Source organism: Oryzias latipes, chromosome 2 (assembly GCF_002234675.1).
Source record: "Oryzias latipes chromosome 2, ASM223467v1".
Taxonomy (NCBI): domain Eukaryota; kingdom Metazoa; phylum Chordata; class Actinopteri; order Beloniformes; family Adrianichthyidae; genus Oryzias; species Oryzias latipes.
The window spans coordinates 22,290,257-22,307,661 of NC_019860.2; the positions used below are offsets into that span (position 1 = coordinate 22,290,257).

General features: G+C 45.5%; 1 protein-coding gene across 2 annotated transcripts in view; it reads right to left on the reverse strand.

Annotated features, from left to right (window-relative positions):
* Positions 1-17,405, reverse strand: part of LOC101164537 (partitioning defective 3 homolog B) — a 167,734-nt gene that overhangs the window by 13,799 nt on the left and 136,530 nt on the right. For both annotated transcript variants that reach the window (XM_023966113.1, XM_023966108.1), the window contains exon 23: positions 2,152-2,228. In XM_023966113.1, coding sequence (XP_023821881.1) covers positions 2,152-2,228 — 77 coding nt within the window. The remainder of the gene's footprint in view (positions 1-2,151; positions 2,229-17,405) is intronic.

Sequence of the window (17,405 nt, forward strand, 5' to 3'; positions counted from 1 at the left end):
ATCTACTGTTTCAGGGTTTTTTTGGAGTCCCTAACCCTTTAACATCAGAGGAGTTGCTGGTGACACCTAACAGACACTCTTCGACCATTGACATGATCAACGTAAATCAGCTAATTCTGACAGTTATTCATACACTTGAGTTGCATGACGACGCAAAAGCTACTTTTCTATGCTTCAGAGTCAGCTGGAATTTTGTAAATTGTGTGAACAGTTGGAAAGTTTCGGTGGTGGAATGTAAACACTGGAGCTAAAGCTCCGGTGTGAAGGGGTCATGGTAAAACTAAGACTTGTTGGGTTTTCTACTCATGTTTGTCAAAACATTTTTACACCTAAATACCCTTAAATATGGCATTTGTATTCAATTAAGACTCTCCACTTATTTGCGTCTTACTTTGACGCTATGTTCCCACCAGCAACACGCGTTCAGGCGACCACTCCCAATGAAAGGTAAACCCTTTAGTTCAGACTGGATGTACAAAACACGCCTTAAAAGGTAAACCAACTGACCAATCAGGGACTCACATTTGGTCATGACCTATGGGTAGCATCCTTTTCCATTTGAAAATCGATCAAGAAATTAGGAATTGCGGTTCATGCCCTGCTGGATCTATATGACACCAAACAGAGCTGTGGAAGGAGACTCACAGGATTTACACTGCGTCAACATTTGGCACCAAGCCTCTTCCAACTGTAGGGGCGTGTGCTAGTATCGGGTAGCAACAGTGCGGTGTGAACACCATACCCGCTTTCAGTGCATTCTTGAATGTTCTGATGCAACGTTCTCACATGACTCTTCTCAAGCATTTCTGCAGCATCATCAATACGGAGACAAACTCGACTAATTGTACGTCTCCAGCAACGGCCTTTTTTTCCCAGCCAGGAAAATGCTTTGGTTGTGGAATCCCTGTGTGTATCCTGGATTCAAATTCCCAGTGTTTGTAATCAAACACTGAGGTTTTTACTAAATTCATGGCTATTTCTCCCCATCTGTGAGAGAATCTCCATCTCGTGCTTCATCCATACACTCAGGCTTCACCCCCCCCTCCCCCTCCAGCTGCAGCCACAGAGAGGCAGGCCAAATGTATGCTAATAGGAGCCAGGCCAATGGTGGAGCCACACTCATTTTGAGAGGAAATGGCTTTCAATAATGGCGGCCCCCAGGGGGATTTTGCACAAAGTTCAGCTCCACTTTGAAAAATGCATTCAATTCTCCTCCGTGTCTGCTCTTTCCTTTCCGTTCTTCCCCCCCTCCTTACAGATATTCCTGGAATACGGGAGTTTGCCGTCCTCCTGGTGCCTGAGCGTTTGTTGGACGCAGTGGAAACATCTGCAGGAGGAGCACAAACAGCCACTTCTGCGTTTGCGCCTCTGGAGGCGACCGTCGCCGGAAGTGTTTTAACTGTACCGCGCGCCCAAGTCCTCTGGGTGCTGCGCCTAAAAATACTTCAAAGGGTGCAAACGCTAAAAGTTAGCGAAAGTAATGAGCAAAAACCTGAGCCGCCATCTGATCTGCATTTCTAATTATGGATTTATTCAGATCATCAGCCTCCTGATTGCTTCTTTGTGCGGTTAAATTTAGAAATGCAAGTTTCTAAGATCTGAGAAGGAGTTTGCAAACACAAATATGAATATAAAAGCAGCTGCTGTTTGGAACAAGCCCCTCCCACTTGCCTGCCTCATATGACTCGCCCCCACCTTCCAGCGAGGGCTGATGTCTGCACTCTCTGGTACTTGTCATACCAGGAAGGGGCAATAACCCGTGAAATAACTGCTCTCTTTTTCTACCCCATCCGCTCTGCACCCCCTCCCCCCCATCCCCCACGGCGCCCCACTTCGCCGTCGGGCCGTGAAGACGCGAAAGTGAGCAAAAGGCCTTAAATTTTTCACCAGGGTTGTACAGGTGCGCCGTAAAATTCAACGTGGAGAGCGCCGACGTGCCAAGAAGGCGTCCTCCGTGCACGGCAGTGTCTCGTGCACGCTCCCTCCGTGGGGCAGATCAGGCCTATTCCTGGGATGAGTAGACACTCCCAAGGCAGACACTCCAGATTTAATTATAAGCTCCAAAGAGGATTAGTCAGCGCCGCTTGTGTGTCTGAGCGAGCGACACAAAGGGAAGGAGCGGCGAGGAGCCTCCCCCGTTCGCCACCTCACCTGGGCTGAGTCGGGTGGCGTTGGTCGATCTCTTCATAGCGGCGCTCCGGTCGAGACTCTGCCCCTCTGGGTGCAGTCTGTGGGGGAAAAGAAAAGAAAACAGACCCATGATGTAACTGTGTGCACATTGTAGACTTCCTCTAAACGCCACATGTCCCGAGGACCCATGTTCATAATTTCTCCGGCTGAACGGAAAAATTACCCCGGCGACGCTTTTGTGCACGCGTGTTTTCGGCTGCGGCCTCCAGGCTTCAAGAGGAACAACATGAAAGCCGTGGAAAACTGAACCACATGTGGCAGCGTAAACACGAGGCGGCCCGCGTCTCTGCTGAACACCAACACAGCAGATGCGTTCAGCCAGAACGGAGGTCATGCGTTTGCCAGCGCCACGGAAGCCGCTGATTAGAACGGAGCAGGCGCTCGGCTTAACCGGGGAGTCTTGACTGATGACCTCTTGTCCTCCTCTGCACTTTTCTAACAACAAATCGGACTCAGCTCACCGTCCGGGTCTGGCTTTGAGCAGCCGTGGGGTTCCACAACCTTCCAAACCTGCGTTCCTGTTTCCTCCTGCTTTAAATAGATTTAGCACCTGATGTTCCTGTAGTACAGCTTCACTTCTCTTTCTCAACTCCTCTTTCTTTAGAGAAGATCACACCTTTAACTAGAAAGGCCTGTTTCAAAGGAAGCCTATAGAAGAGATCAGCTTTCGTTTTTATGAGTTCATGTAAGAGTGTCCATTAAAGACAAAACTTTAGAACGTTTAGAACCAGAAAAATAAAGGATAGTAAGGTAAGAATTTCATAATTTCCTGTTCGTTTCCACATTTCCAAAGTGTTCCCAGTGATCTTTTACTCACGAATATGCTGTTTTTAGCCAAGCAGCAGTAGTCCATCAGAAATTTGTCGCATCCACTACCCTTTGCTGAGAGCTCTCTGTTTACATGCCCCCTCCCCCCCGGTTAGCGGTGCAACAAAAATGGCGAGCAATATCGAAGCAATAGAGGAGGAAGACAAAGACGTACAAGGATCTGTTGTCTGCATCATGATTGAGCAAATTACAGATTTAAACTAGTAAACAAATGTTTGACTTCCAGATTGAAGCGCATTATTAAACAAAAGGGACTAGAAATTGGCCAGTTCATCAAAAAGCCACTAGGTGGGTGGATTTTTTTTTTAAATGTACAAAAAGATCCCAAAATAAAATGATACACAAAGAAAATACACAACTACTTTTATAAAAAGATGAAAATAGGATTCAGTCTGGAAGTCAGTTTACTTTAATTGTAGAACTGGACTGCCTTGCTTGTGTGAATAGCTCCCCTAAGGGTGTATTGGTGAACTGTGCCGGTTACTTTTGTTTTTAATGCGCTTCAATGTGGAAGTCAAAGCCTGACCTAATTCCCTCCTAGAATTTCTTTGTCTCCATACTTTTTCTAAACGTTTAAAGCTAACATCTGGAAATGACAGGATGTCTTCGCTTCTTCGTTTTGTCAGACGTTTTGGAAAACGACTAAAACACAAAACTGTTGAGATTTTTCAAGCGCAAGGTTAGAAAAGTCGCATTTTTCCTTTGGTTGATGGTTAGCAAACCATCAGACGCTCAGAGTCTGTGAGTGTTAGACATGTTCTACTGCAGTAATGCAAGTTTTTTGGACATTTTCGATCTTTTTGTTTGACATGTAAAATATAAAACGATGTCTAACCAGTTATATGTAGGCTTTATCTCTTATGAAATGCAAACAAACCACTGGGATTTAGTTAGAGTAATGTTTCTACAAGAAACTCTAAATTTAGATTTTTAAATCTCAAGGTCCCTACTTGACTTTTTCCCTCTCTGGTTCCTCTTTCTTTGGTCAAAAGTCAGTTTAAATGTGAACATCTAACTTCAAACTCGGCTGTTCGGGTGTCGGGGACACAAAGAGGCTTTAAACAATCGGCCCCTGCGGGCGAAGAGGAGGAGGAGGAGGGTGGAAGAGGTGCAGATGCACGGAGGGGCTTCCATCATCCGTCATCTGGGTTCTGGTTTTTAAACAGGCGCAGGCCGTCTGCTCGGCGGACGCACAAATGTGGCGTGTCGTGTACGGACCGGTCCGACGCACAAAAACGGCCATATGTGCGCTAACCGGCGAGCGCGTGTGGGCTTCGACAGGCCCATCCGGCGCAGGGAAGTCCACATTTCCAGGAACATCAGACGCATTACGGCACGTCATTAGCATGTTTTTGCAGTGTGGGAAGCTCTAATGACCGACTGTGTGGGAGCGGGCGCCGCTCGCTCAAGTGTGGCGGTATATTTATGCTAACATTATGGCAGTCGTGCGGGGTGGGGGGGGGGGGGGTTTAATATGATGTCAGGAGGTGAGCGCTCCATCTTCGCGCAAGATAGAGGCAATTATGCAAAGAGATGCATAAAGGGGGCATTAGCCGGAGCAAAACAACAAAAAGTGTGGACCCAGGTGGGAGACCTTCAGCGTGTGTTTGAAGCCGCTCATCCATCTTCCGGGTATGATGTTCAAGACAATGATGGGGAGAGGAGGAAATGTACATTTAGAGAAAATGATTGAAACTCTTTGTCCATTGATTAAATTAACAAAACAGCCTGCAGCCAAAGGTCTGGCCCATGCCTTTATTAACTCACACGCACATTAAGGACGTCTGTCACTAGGAGGCTGTTCAGCCAAAAGCTCATTTCCCCGAAATTAGACAGCCGGTTTCTGTGCCAAACGATGCGCCTTGAAACACAGCGGCTGACAAACAAGCTCACAAACGGCACACAAAACCGGGACTCAGCCTCACCATGGCAACTGGAAACATGCCAGGCTGGAGAAGGAAGCCCTCGAACCCGGAGAGGAGGCCATCGCCGAGCGCCGAGCGTGTTCTGCCCCTGAACTGTGTGACATCATGTAAAGAGTGATACTGCAGGAGAACGCCGTGTGCAGAGAGGTTAATGTCTTCTGCAGAGTCTGACTGACCGACTGGAAACCCAACTCCCACTCTGGTCTCAGCGGAAAACCACAATAACTGCAAACAGAGGTGGGGGTGAGGGGGGGTCTCTTTCTCATGGTGTGGAGAGACTGAAAAAGTGGACGGTCTTCGTCTTCATCGCCTCAAAGTGTGGCGTTTCCTCCAGCTCTGACTGAACGCTGACGAGTGAAACGTCACCTTCCCGTTCCTCCCAGCCGGATGATCCCTCAGCTTCAGCCGCACAGCTGTCGCATTCATCACAAACCATTTCCGAGGCTCAGGAAATGATTTTCTCTGAGCACTTTGGGCTAATTTAGTGATGTTCTCGTACACAAATGTGAGTCCAAATGCTCCAACACAATGCCTGAGCGGGGCTTTCTTCCCCCGACTAGGATGTTAAGACTTTCCAAGGCGCTTTACTCCTCCGTCTCCTTTCAAATGGCATAATTAGTCTCCTGCACTGCCATCCATCCCTCTCCTCCGCCTCCCATCCGTCTTGGATGCTAATTAAGCGTGCGTCCCAGCGTGGAGCCTCTGCTGGCACCCCATGCCCACCTCCTGTTGGCAGCCTAGCCCCTCCATGCCCTCCATCCAACTGGCACCATGAGGCACGAGCAATGTGATATCCATCAAACCCTCCTCCCCCCCAAAAAAAAGGAAGAAAAAAAAACACACAGTAAAAGAGTCACTATGATGAAAGTTTGCAGCTTCCCCTCACGGGAGGAGATGAAATAAATAAAACCAATAAGACTTGGCACAGATGGAGGAACTGACAGAGAAGTGGTAAATATTTGGCGTGTGCGCAGAGGAATGCAAAACAACAAAGGAACTTATGATCCACAGTGGCTCCAGAGCCTGCTGCCGCATTCGGAGAGACGAGAAACCACCGCGGCCATCGCACGCCATCAAGGTCGCCATTTGGGCCTCCACAATAAACCACAGATTTATCGTTATCGCCGTATCAAGCTGTGCAATAAGCATATCGAAAAAGACGGCCAAAATGGTTACCTGCAAGCTGCTTAATGCATTTGACCAATCGGATGGACGCCTTCACGTCGTTGACCAATCAGATGGAGCTCCTTTATGTTAGATGCTGGCCTCCTATGTAGACTACAGTTAACTCTTATTTAAATTAAACTGTTGCAGGGAAATGGAAATTTTGTTTTTGGTTGGTTTTTCTATTTGTTCAAAAATCGCAATTATTATCGTCATTCCATGTCATCAGTTTTCCTCACATCGTGCAGCCCGATCAGAATTAATGATCAAGACGTCTGAGAGAAACCGTGTTTACCATCCAGACATGTAAAAGTTAAAGAACTTTCCCTTTTAAACAATTTTTCTAACTAAATATTAAGAAAAAAAAGATCAATAAAAGCAGAAGACCCATTGGTTCAGCAATACGAACAGGACAAACCTTTTGGCTCCATTTACTAAAACAGACAGATATAGTTTACAAGAAAAAGACAGACAAACTTCAAATAGTCAGAACTGCCCTTACGGGTGGATTTGGGCTGTCAGCGGGTGAAAAATGGGCAAAAAGTGGAGTCAAAATGTTTCTGTACATTTTTTCTACGGGCATGCTGCAGGCGACAAGTGAACTCTGATACCACACATAAGGGTGAGTAAGTTTAGATGCAGGGGGATTTTTTTTCTTTCAATGGCTGCACGTTTTGTAACTAGAGCCCAAAAACTGACCTAAAATCTTGCATGGCACGAGTGAATGCGAGACTTTTAACCACAGATGCCTGAAATGCACAGATACCTGCATGTACACTGACTATTTGCATTAGAAATGGTCGTTCAAACGCACGTCGTCAAGGCTATTGTGATTGAGGCATTAGAAATGAGGATATTAGATAATAAGAGTCGGCATCTTATTGCACTTTTGTGTACACATTCTGTGCATGCGACAGTCAGTGAAGTACTCACACCTGACTAACGACTAGAGTCGTACGGCAGCATCGCCTGTACGTCACAACTTCCATCAGCCTTACGAATACTCTTACCACAAACACGACAATGGTACGTTCCGTTTTCCTGAAGTCCCTTGAAGTGGCTGTAGGAGCCTCAAGTAAACTGCAAGACACGCCAGAACTCCCCTTAAGATGAGCCTCCACGGGCGGGGCAACCCAAAAACCTGCAGCACCTGTTTAGGTCAACCCCCTTGTGACCAGGACCAGGAAGTGAAATGAGCTAAAACCTGCTTGTCCCACACCAAAATCGCCTTTTTCCAAGTAAAACAAAAAGCCACTGCCTCCTCTACGGAAGAGGCACTCACAGTTCCAAAACTGTGCTGGGACTGTGGAAATATGTTCCCAAAAACAACCCGGTTTGAGTCAACACGTCCCTACCAGGCGGGTCAAGGCTCGCCCGCTGGCACACGAGATTATGTCGAATTATAAGACTGTGTTTATCTCCAACAGCAGGCTTGCTTGCCCTCCAGTGTGCACTAAACACTCCCACACCTGGACCCGGCTGACTCCGAGCTCGTTAGCAGCAGATGGTACACACACACACACACACACCCACACACACACACACACACACACACACACACACACACACACACACATGTATACACACACCCAGGGACCAAGGGTTACACTGACTGGAATGCAGTCTACTTTGGTAATAGGCCAATCTGCTGGTAATTGTCCTCATTGTTAGCGTTTGTTTAGGCTTCCACTCCTGACCTTCTTACATTTCCAGACTTCAGCTTGTTCGAGCTGCAGGTTCGTCCTCTGAGGAGGAATCGGGTGAGTTTCATTAGAGGCTGGAATCCTCACTGCAGGCTGGTTGGCGCCATGCAGACTTAGTGTTTACTTCAACTTCATTGAGATGTTTCAAAAGGAACGGGAGAGGGAACGATGGTTAGCAGTGTCATTCCTTTTATCTGCAGATCTCACAAATCTGTTCCATGTGTGTTGGTGTGTCACCGCGGGGTGTTGTTGATCTACTGGGCTACGTTCCTGTTCGCCTGCTGCCATTGGCTGTAATGGCATCCAAACGCGTCCGTGTGTAGGCGCGTGCCTTTTGAGGTTCGTCTAAGGCGGGTGACAAAGTCAACTCTTGGGAGTTCCAGTTGACTTTAAACAAGTTTACCAATGGGCCGTCTGATGCCGCCTCCACCTCAGATTGAATCAGGCTTACCAAATGTCGCGGGGTCGATCCGTTTGACCTGCAGATGCTTTGATGCAAGTCCGAGTCTGCTGCAGTGGCTTTATGGGGTCAGTTCACCCAATTTAAAGGAAATAGCTCTTTTATCTTCTTCGCTATTATTTACCGGGGCTTTGGGATGTCAGTCAGCTTGGGTCAGCTTTGGGCTAAAGCTATTGTTTAAAGGCTGCTTCCACTTCTCTCCAGTGAAGCCACAAAATGGCAGAGTTGAAGGGAATAAAAGGAAAATGATTGATGTCCTTTTCAAAATTTGAGTCGGAATAAGTATTGAGTAAATATTTCAGAAGGCGTGTGTTTATTTCCTGGATATGGAGGCCCTGTTCATTATTTATTTCTATTTATCGAGATTCAAAGAGCTCCTTTTTAGGGCAGCCCTGGCCCTGAGACCCCCGTGACCCATGTCCACAATCTATAAACATTTCTATAAAGTGACACGCCTTTGATTGCATGTCCACAAGGTTTACCAGAGGAGTTTGGAGTTTAAAAACCTTCTGTAAACTATTCCAGAACAGTTCTCACAGTGGGAACCATCAATGTGTAAACATCTTGGGACCAGGATTTTTCGGGTCCATCAGCTCTATTCCGATAAATAAAAGACTTGGTGTCGTAGAATTCCAGCTGGGCACAAACTGCAAATATGAATTTCTCCTTCATGATCAATTTTCAACCGATTGGCACTTCGTGAATTAAAAAGGTCGCTAACCATACGTCACTAAATCCGAGTCCCTGATTGGTCAAAGTTCAACTGGGTCTTACCGGGAAGGTGTGTTCAATGGTAGCGCACAGAAGGCGCATTTACGGGAATTTAAAAAGATTTTTCAACATGCGTTAATGAAGGCAGTGAGTACGTAGCTTGACATTTTTGGTGAATACGCTAACGTGGCTAACGCTTATTGTGTTACAAACCAGTTTTTAAAGTCGGACAAACTCTTTATTTACTGTGCATCTTACATATGACATCAACTCAAATGATGGATGGTGCGCCTTACAATCCGATGCGCCCTAAAATACCGTAAATTCAGTGGATTTGGAGTGGGAACAAGCAGCCACAGTACCAACCATGATTGAAAAATGTCTGGTGTGGTGAACAGAGAAGGATGGTTTGCCTCCTAAAATGAGCAGCTGTCGTAGTAAAGTGACATTTCCTGTCAGGTTGCTCCACTTTCAGAAGTGCTGTGTGAAAGCAAACTAAGGCATACAGAGTTATAGAGGTTTTTTACTATTTCCCACCCATTTCAACCAACATTTCCAGACTTAAAAAGCATTAAAATACGGTAAATAAATGTAGACAAAGGGGCCAGAGCAGAGGGCTTCAAAAAAGACACTTCCTCCATGATGTTCATCCATCGCCACGCCTTTTGCATCCAAAAGGTCTTAAAAACGTAAGTAGCTGTGTGTCAGTTTGGAACATGGACGCCTGACTTTTCATTGGAAGTGTTCGCATGAACATGCCTGGCAAAGCCTGGTGTGAACGCAGCATGAGTATTTAACAGCGTGTACCAGTAACAGAAGAAGCAACGAGGGATAAACTTTGAAAGTTTACTTGAGGAGAAGATGCTTTCATAAAGACACTAAATTACAGGAACTCTTTCAGTCTTCAGTCACGACATGTGGCTTCTTTTGCCATGAATTATGAATCAAAAGGAACAATCCAAACAGGTGTCTACTTTGTAAGTTCAAGAACAAAATGCTTGAACACCAACAGAGGCGTTTCAACTGCACGTCTTAAACGGCGGGTGGTAGAAGGAGCCCTTCCCCAAAACGTTTTCAACTGTGAGAAGCATTTCAACGAGCCTGAGAAGACGGCAGAACGCGCCGCTGACCAATCGGACCTCCTCGTCGGCATCCGCAGGTACTTTGAAGTGGGGACAGGTGAGGAAGATTGCCATCAACCCGCAGACAGAACATAGCCGGCAGTTTGCCCGCAGGAGAGAGACGAGCTGTGGGTGTAAAGTCAGACACCGCGTCAGTCCCCATGGGCCTCTGCTGGCCCAGATGGGGAGCTGTGCAGCATCAGAATGAAGTGACTTAAAACAAAAGAGAAGCCAGAGGTAGAAGAACGCAGAGCCTCTGGGATGAGTCGGAGAGGCAAGGACAGAGAGGAGTTCGTGCGTGGAATCGCTTATGGTGACTTTGCAAAGATGAAAGAGGCTAAAAGGTCCGGCGTGCGCGTGTGGAAACTCCTGACAGCAGCTGGTGGAAGCATAACGCCGGAACAAGATGTTCACGTTTCTCTGGCTGTGCAAGTGGGAGAGGAGCTTCACAAATCAGACCAAATCAAAACACAAAGTTACAGAAAGACACGGTTGGTGACAGTTTTCGGTTTGCTCCCTGCATGAGTGGAAGGAATATTTATAAACCTGGACTTTTGAGTTTCAAAAACTAGCATATGAACCGTATTCTTACGTTGTTGTTTTTTTCTAGGTTTCTACTCCAAACAGACAATAAGTGTGTCAATAAAGTTGTGTTTTTTTTCCGGAGGACACCATGTTGGCATCAACAAACAGACCCACAGAGCCGTCACAGAGCTGAGGATCTGAAAGCTTCATGCACAAAGACTGTGATCCAGAGAAAAAACAAGAGTGCGACCGTCCAGAAATGCTTGATTATGAACTCAGACTGTTTTTAAAACTGATGGGTTTGTTCAAAAACTCCAGCTGCCAGCTCTTATTTGCTAAGCTACACCTTATTTGGCAGAATCAACATTTTCTTTTATTTTAATTTGAATGTCAAATGGCTGATGCTCTGTGTCAGCCCCTGCATGATTTCGCAAAGTTGAAACTACCAATTCTCAAAAATGTACCCACTTCCTGCACCTTTTTTTTTTCTACAACATAGCAATTTCGTCCAATTAAAAGCTACCATCAAACCATCTCCTCCCATTAACAGGTCCAACCAATATAACATTGTGATTTAACACCCTTACTTGTTTTGTACGGAGATGCCAAAACGGAGAAAAAAGGTTACAACAGTTACAGCTACAACAAAAAAATATCACAGCTAAAGATTGTGGTCTGAGGGAAGTTGTGTCTACATGCAGCAAAACTGAAATAACAGTTTATGTTAAAAATATACATATAACGTAAAATATAAGAATATACAAATTGCATTTGTAAAAAAAAATAGCTTTAATTTGAAATACTCAGAGTTTAATAGGGAATTCATCAATCCTGTGCATTTCCTATGGGGTTACATAAGCTGCATTTGATTAAACTGAGGCAAAAACAACAGCTTTTAATTTTGAACTTCCTCCAAGGGATTTCAGTTCAAACATTTTGGAACTTTTATAGAAAGAAAGTGGCTACCTGCGCGTAATTTTCTAAAAACGTGCGGCCAATGCCGACCTTTTTTCTTTGACCCGGAGGACGGGTTACGGTTCGGTTAATATGTGCGACCAACAACAACGTTTAGCCTCTGAGGCACTTAAAATACAAGCGGCAATGCGCATCTCGGATGCAAACACGTGCAATTAACAGACAATCCAGGCTTTTTGTGCATAAAAGTGCCTGCATTTGTTTTCCAGAGTGAGACCAATGTTTGAGAAGTGGCTTTCCTTTTCGATGTGGTCTAAAGACTCCTGAGTGGATCATCCATGAAACCAGTTCGGAGTGAACAAAAGCTGCTGTTTTTGGGTCAAAAAGACAAACCAAAGTGCGCCGCTGAGAAGCCTTTTGATTATGTTTCACTTGTTTCAAGAGTCAATTCCATTTGTTTTATTGAGGATATTGATGAGCGCCTTCCACTTCACTGGAAAACGAAGGGGGAATGCTCGGAAAAATGTCTGGAAAGTCAAAAAACAAAAAAACCTTCGGAGCCTGGCTTTTCCTTTACAATCAGCAGCTTTATCGTGGGATTCGTGATCGTAAAAACAGCGGCAGGATCTGTGTAATTCCTCAAAGGCGGCGTCCTCACGGGGAAATAAGGAGGAGAAAAGTTTGGGATATTTTGCATGGAGGGCGCCTTCACACGGGAAGCCAGCATCAGGAGAGTGGATTTCTTTTTAATGACTGAATTATGGGATTTTGGGGATGGGTGGGGGGGGCAGCTGCCAGCATGGATTTGGCTGCAGCCTCCTGCAGTGGAATGAACCCTGGAAAAGAGCTTCAGTTTGGCCAAAGCTGAGGTCTGCAGGCCTTTGATGAGGACTGGGAGTGAGTCGGCTTTCCGCGGCCGACTGCATCCTGATGCGTTTGTGGTTTGTTAGCTCTTTAAAAGCCGGCTATAAACCGTCTGTGGACATAAGTATGTGCATGTGTGCATCAAGTGAGGTTTGGACACCAAGTTGGTACTGCACGTGTGTGTGTGTGTGTGTAGGAGTGTGTGTGTTTGTAATGATGGAACAGCATTGGCTAACACTTGTTTTTCCAGTGATCAAACTAATGTTTGCTTTTCATCACTGCTGAATGTTAAACGTGACTTCATTGAATTCACTTCTCAAAGCGAACGCACCAACCGCTGCTGTTGGGTCATGAGGAGCCTTTCTGTCAGATCCGGACACTGGGGGGGGTCTTCAAGAGTAGAAGGGCTTACGATTGGCTGACAGTCATGCAGTCGGAGCGGTCTTACACACAAACAGGTGGAAGGAGCCGTGTTCACTCCTTCCTTCATCCATTTCTCCAAATCAAATCAAATCAAACTTTATTTATAAAGCACTTTTCATAACTTAGCGCCGTACGCGGTCAGTCCAACACAACAGAAGAACATGAATAAGAATAAGAACAATTAAACACAACGTGACTAAATAGAGGTCAGCTGTGGCAAGAGTGCCAACCACTGCGCCACCGTGCAGCTTACATGTCACCACACGCATCAGAATGGTAGGTTCCATTTTCATGACGTCCCTTAAGGTGGCCGTCCAAACCTCAAGGGAACCGTGAGACACACCCAAACAACCCCAAAACCCCACAGAACTTGTACGGGTCAAGCCCTTTCAGGGGGCAAACAACGACGTCTATTTCCCTCATTTCAGTTGACTTGCTAGAACCGACCAGAAAAATCTCGATTTTGACCAAAAGACGCTTTTTTTTTTAAATAGCCCAACTAATTAGTTCAGATAGTCACTCAGTTACTTCTTGGATCTAGTACCAAGTAACTACAACTAATGAAGTAACATTCCCAATACCTTATTAGCGTTTTAGTGAGAAAAAACTTTATTGATCGTCACAAATGAAAAGGATCCATTTGAAGCCACTTGTGTTGAGCAGTGGTCTTAGCTCAAAGCATTGTGGGTCGTAAATGGAATACACTCCAAACTTCTTCAAAGCCTTTACAGTCACACACTGATGGCTAACCACCAACAGCAATGCGGGGTTCAGTGTCTTGCCCAAGGACACTCCAACACTCTAGCGTTGCAACACAGCAACATATAATCAGGGATAAATACCAGAAGAATAACTGCCTTAATCTGGATTATCTAGGTTGGAAGGAAAAGTTCTCTTCTTATGCTGCCTAAGTTGTTTCATACAGACAACTATTGATTTTCAGAATAAAAGCTCCTTAAAGTAGCTGATCAAATGGTTAAAGAGGACATTATCTGTGCGGGAAAATACACACAAATTGGCCACAAGAATTAATTTGATTTGCTTCAAACGCAATAATCTTTGAAGAAGATCTGATTTTTAGAAGAAAAAAATGAAACGCTTGGAGTGGAAACTCGTTTCCTTCTCGTTCTCGGCGTGCAGGTGCATCCTGAAACCCCTAAACACACAAAGGGCATATGCTAACCTGATTAACACCAACGTTAGACCAACATTAGTGCGGCCCCCCTCAGAGAAAGCCCCCCCCAAAGCAGCTGCTGCCTCCGTCTCCCCTTCATTCCATATGCAGGAGGCAGCGGCTCAGCCTCCACTTTTATCTTAAAGCTTTTCAATAAAGTCCAAAAACAAAGTTGCTGAAAGGAGATTTTAAAAAAAATTCATTTGTTTCTGCAGATATGGATTCTCTCAGGTTTGTTTTAATGCACGTCCTCAACTCCAGCTTTTTCAGAGAGGATGAAAAATGAGACGGAAAGACCTGATTATTGAATATCAAGACAATAGGATCAAACCCACTTTGTTCGTTCACATCACTCTCTCTACAAACCTTTTCAGGGGTTTGTAACTTTTAAAAAGGCAAAGAAAATGTACATTTAGGTTTAAATTTAAAAGAATATTGTGGTCAAACCAGAAAGATTAAGGTTTAAAACATTATCTTTGGTTATTGTCTTATAATGAAAAAAAAAAATCAATGTTTAATTGAACAAAAATATACTTTTTTAGGCAATTTTCTTTATTAGATTTAGCGCTTTTATACTTTAAAACTCAGTTGCTATATTTTTCTAATTTTCAGACACAGTTGAGCTCTTCTTCTAAGCAATAAAGCAACTCAGAGATCTTTCAACTATTTGATGTAAAAACCTGTAACTTTTAAAACCAATGATGCTGCAGCCAGTGACTCAGCCCCTTCCACACGCTTCCTGGAGTTCTCTATGAAATTAAAGGTTTCGGCATTCAGGGGGGGAGGGGGGGAGGAGGCGGGAACATTTTGGGCTAACATAAACAGATCTTCTTTTTGTTATGGATTTCCTGTCTGCACCGTTCTTATGATTCATAGCTGGGGTCGGATCTGCGGCACAAAGACAAAAACAGACGTTCACGAGGAGCAGCTGCTTATGGGATGTGGGGTCACCAATCACCATCCTCACCTGTCATTTTGGGATGAGTGCTAGAGATCAAATAAATATTTGCTCCCTCATTTGTGCTATGAATGCATATTTTGTTTGATTCAGATGGTTTTATTCATCTTTAGTGTTCTAATCTCTGTCTTTTGCGGACTTCCTGTTTAATTCCAGCGTAGGCCGTGACCTTAAATGGTGCAGATCTCATGCAAATCGTGTTAATCTACTGTTTTTGTGGTTTGTTCGTCTTCGATGCCAATAAAGTTAGATTTTTTGAGAAATACTTTCAACCTAAAGAACCAAAAAACACCTGAAAAATAGATGTTTTAAGCAAAAACCTTGAAAAGATTATGAGCGACTGGAATAGGAAATGACTGCTGCTGATGGAACCGACTGATTTTTAGAGAGAAATACTAAAATGTGGGACAATAATGATGTCAGTAAACTCAAAGACGGGAAGGCGAAACAATCAGTTGTTTTAGGACAAACAAGTCTTCAGTCATGCTGCCCATAAAGACAATCCTTCGTCTGTAGAAATAATCACAAAAGCTTTGGTGCGTTGTGGGGGGGGGGATTCCTGTTTTGACTGACAGCTGAGCCGGAGGGGAGCGACGTTAGCTGAACACCAAACTCCTCAGCCTCTGCGTGGCGAAGGTTCATTTTTTCAAAGGCTCAGGTGCAGGACGACACCTAAAAGGTGTTGTTTGGTAAACCTGGGGGGGGGGCTGTTTCTGGTTGTGGGAGTCTTTCGTCAGTCAGACGGCTGGTGGCGTGCGGCCAACGCCACTATCCGCCAATGACGGAACGCAGGGATTTACTGCTGTTCCTCCAAATGAAATGTTTCCGTTGGACAGGAGCCAACATGCATACGAAGCATCACCGCAGATCTATAGCCAGGAAATATGAAACCTTCTATCAGAAACACTGGAACAGGAAGCAACAATTGGATGCTGACTAAACTCAAACTTTTACGGCCTAGTGTAGATGATCAATATCCAGCTTTGACATCTTAATTAAATGTGATAATGCACGTTAGCGTATGCATCAGTCAATCCACCATCCGGTTCATCGGGCGCTCCCATAATTCCTCCTAAAGCGACGTTCACACCGCCCTCGCCGCACAGGAATAGCCGTGTTTTGGGCCCCCCATGTTCAAAACTCCCGGGCTCACGCGTGGCTGCGACCGTTTTCTGTCGTACATAAACGCGCTGTAAATGAATGAGCCCTATAAAGTTGAACCAGGACAAACTCTGACCAATCAGGAGGTTGCCTTGGTAAAAGTAGGTGGAGCCTGTTGGCGTCCAACGTTGACAGATTCCGTGTAGTGCGGTGGGGCGTGGCCTATCAGCAAGCCAACTCCTGATTGGTGAGAGTCATAGAAACGATGACCAACACTGATTTGACTTTGTTTCTACGTGTGACATCACACTCAGTCCAGTTCTCATATACAGTCAATAACAATGACTGCGAGAAACGCAGGAGTTCCTAGTCTCAGTTCATAACTGCAGTCTCAGTTTTCCCGCAGGACAGTGAACGCCTCGTGCAGAAGCTGCCCCCCCCCTGCCTTTTTCTCTGTCACGGCGGCGATCTGTCAAAAGTGAGCTTTTCAGATCAGGACAAGTTCACAGTGGGTGTTCATGAAGCCCGTGGGCGAGAGACCCCATCGACGTGTGTGTGTGTGTGGGGGGGGTGCTGCTTTTTGCCCGTGGGGGCAACGCCTCCCCGCACCCTCCTTCAGGGGGTGTGCAAATGTGCGTGCACGCCTGCAGGAGTGTGTCGGCCATCTATCACCGTGACAGGCGGGTGCGTGTTTACTTAATGATGTGGGGGGGCTTTATTTATGAAGTGATGGCCAATGTGTGGGAGGGGGGGGAAGGGGGGGGAGTGAGCCAGCCTGAGGATGTGACATTAAAATATCATCAAGGTGATGGATGTCCGCGAACACAACATTAGGGGAAGTACGGAGCTGCGTGAGTCCTACATGGACTTGAACGACTTGTTCTTTTTTTCTTGGTTGGGGGGCCGGAAACGACTGTGCTTGAACGTGAGCTTGTCTGGGTTCATTAGGATATCTGATCCTGTTCCAGAAGGGGGGGGGGGGGGGGGGGGGGTTCCAGGTGCTGAGGAGAAGCCTCCTCCTATGAGGACATGGTTACGCCGGTAAATGAACGTTGTTCCCTCTGAAGTCACCGATGGCGAAGCTTCAGCGTCTTCCTTTCATTCACCCTGAGCTGTAGACATTATGGATGTCTGATAAAACCCCCTCCAAGGCGCATAAATGGACCGATCCAGAGTCAAATCGACTTAAGCACAGGGCCACACAATCGTTATTGTTGCTGACGAGTGTTTCAATAAAGTTATGGCAGTTTCCTGACGACATTCTTCCTCACATGCAGCACCAGTCTGGATTCATTGTCGGCAAAAATGGCTAATTTTTGGATTCAATCTTAATAAGCGAATAA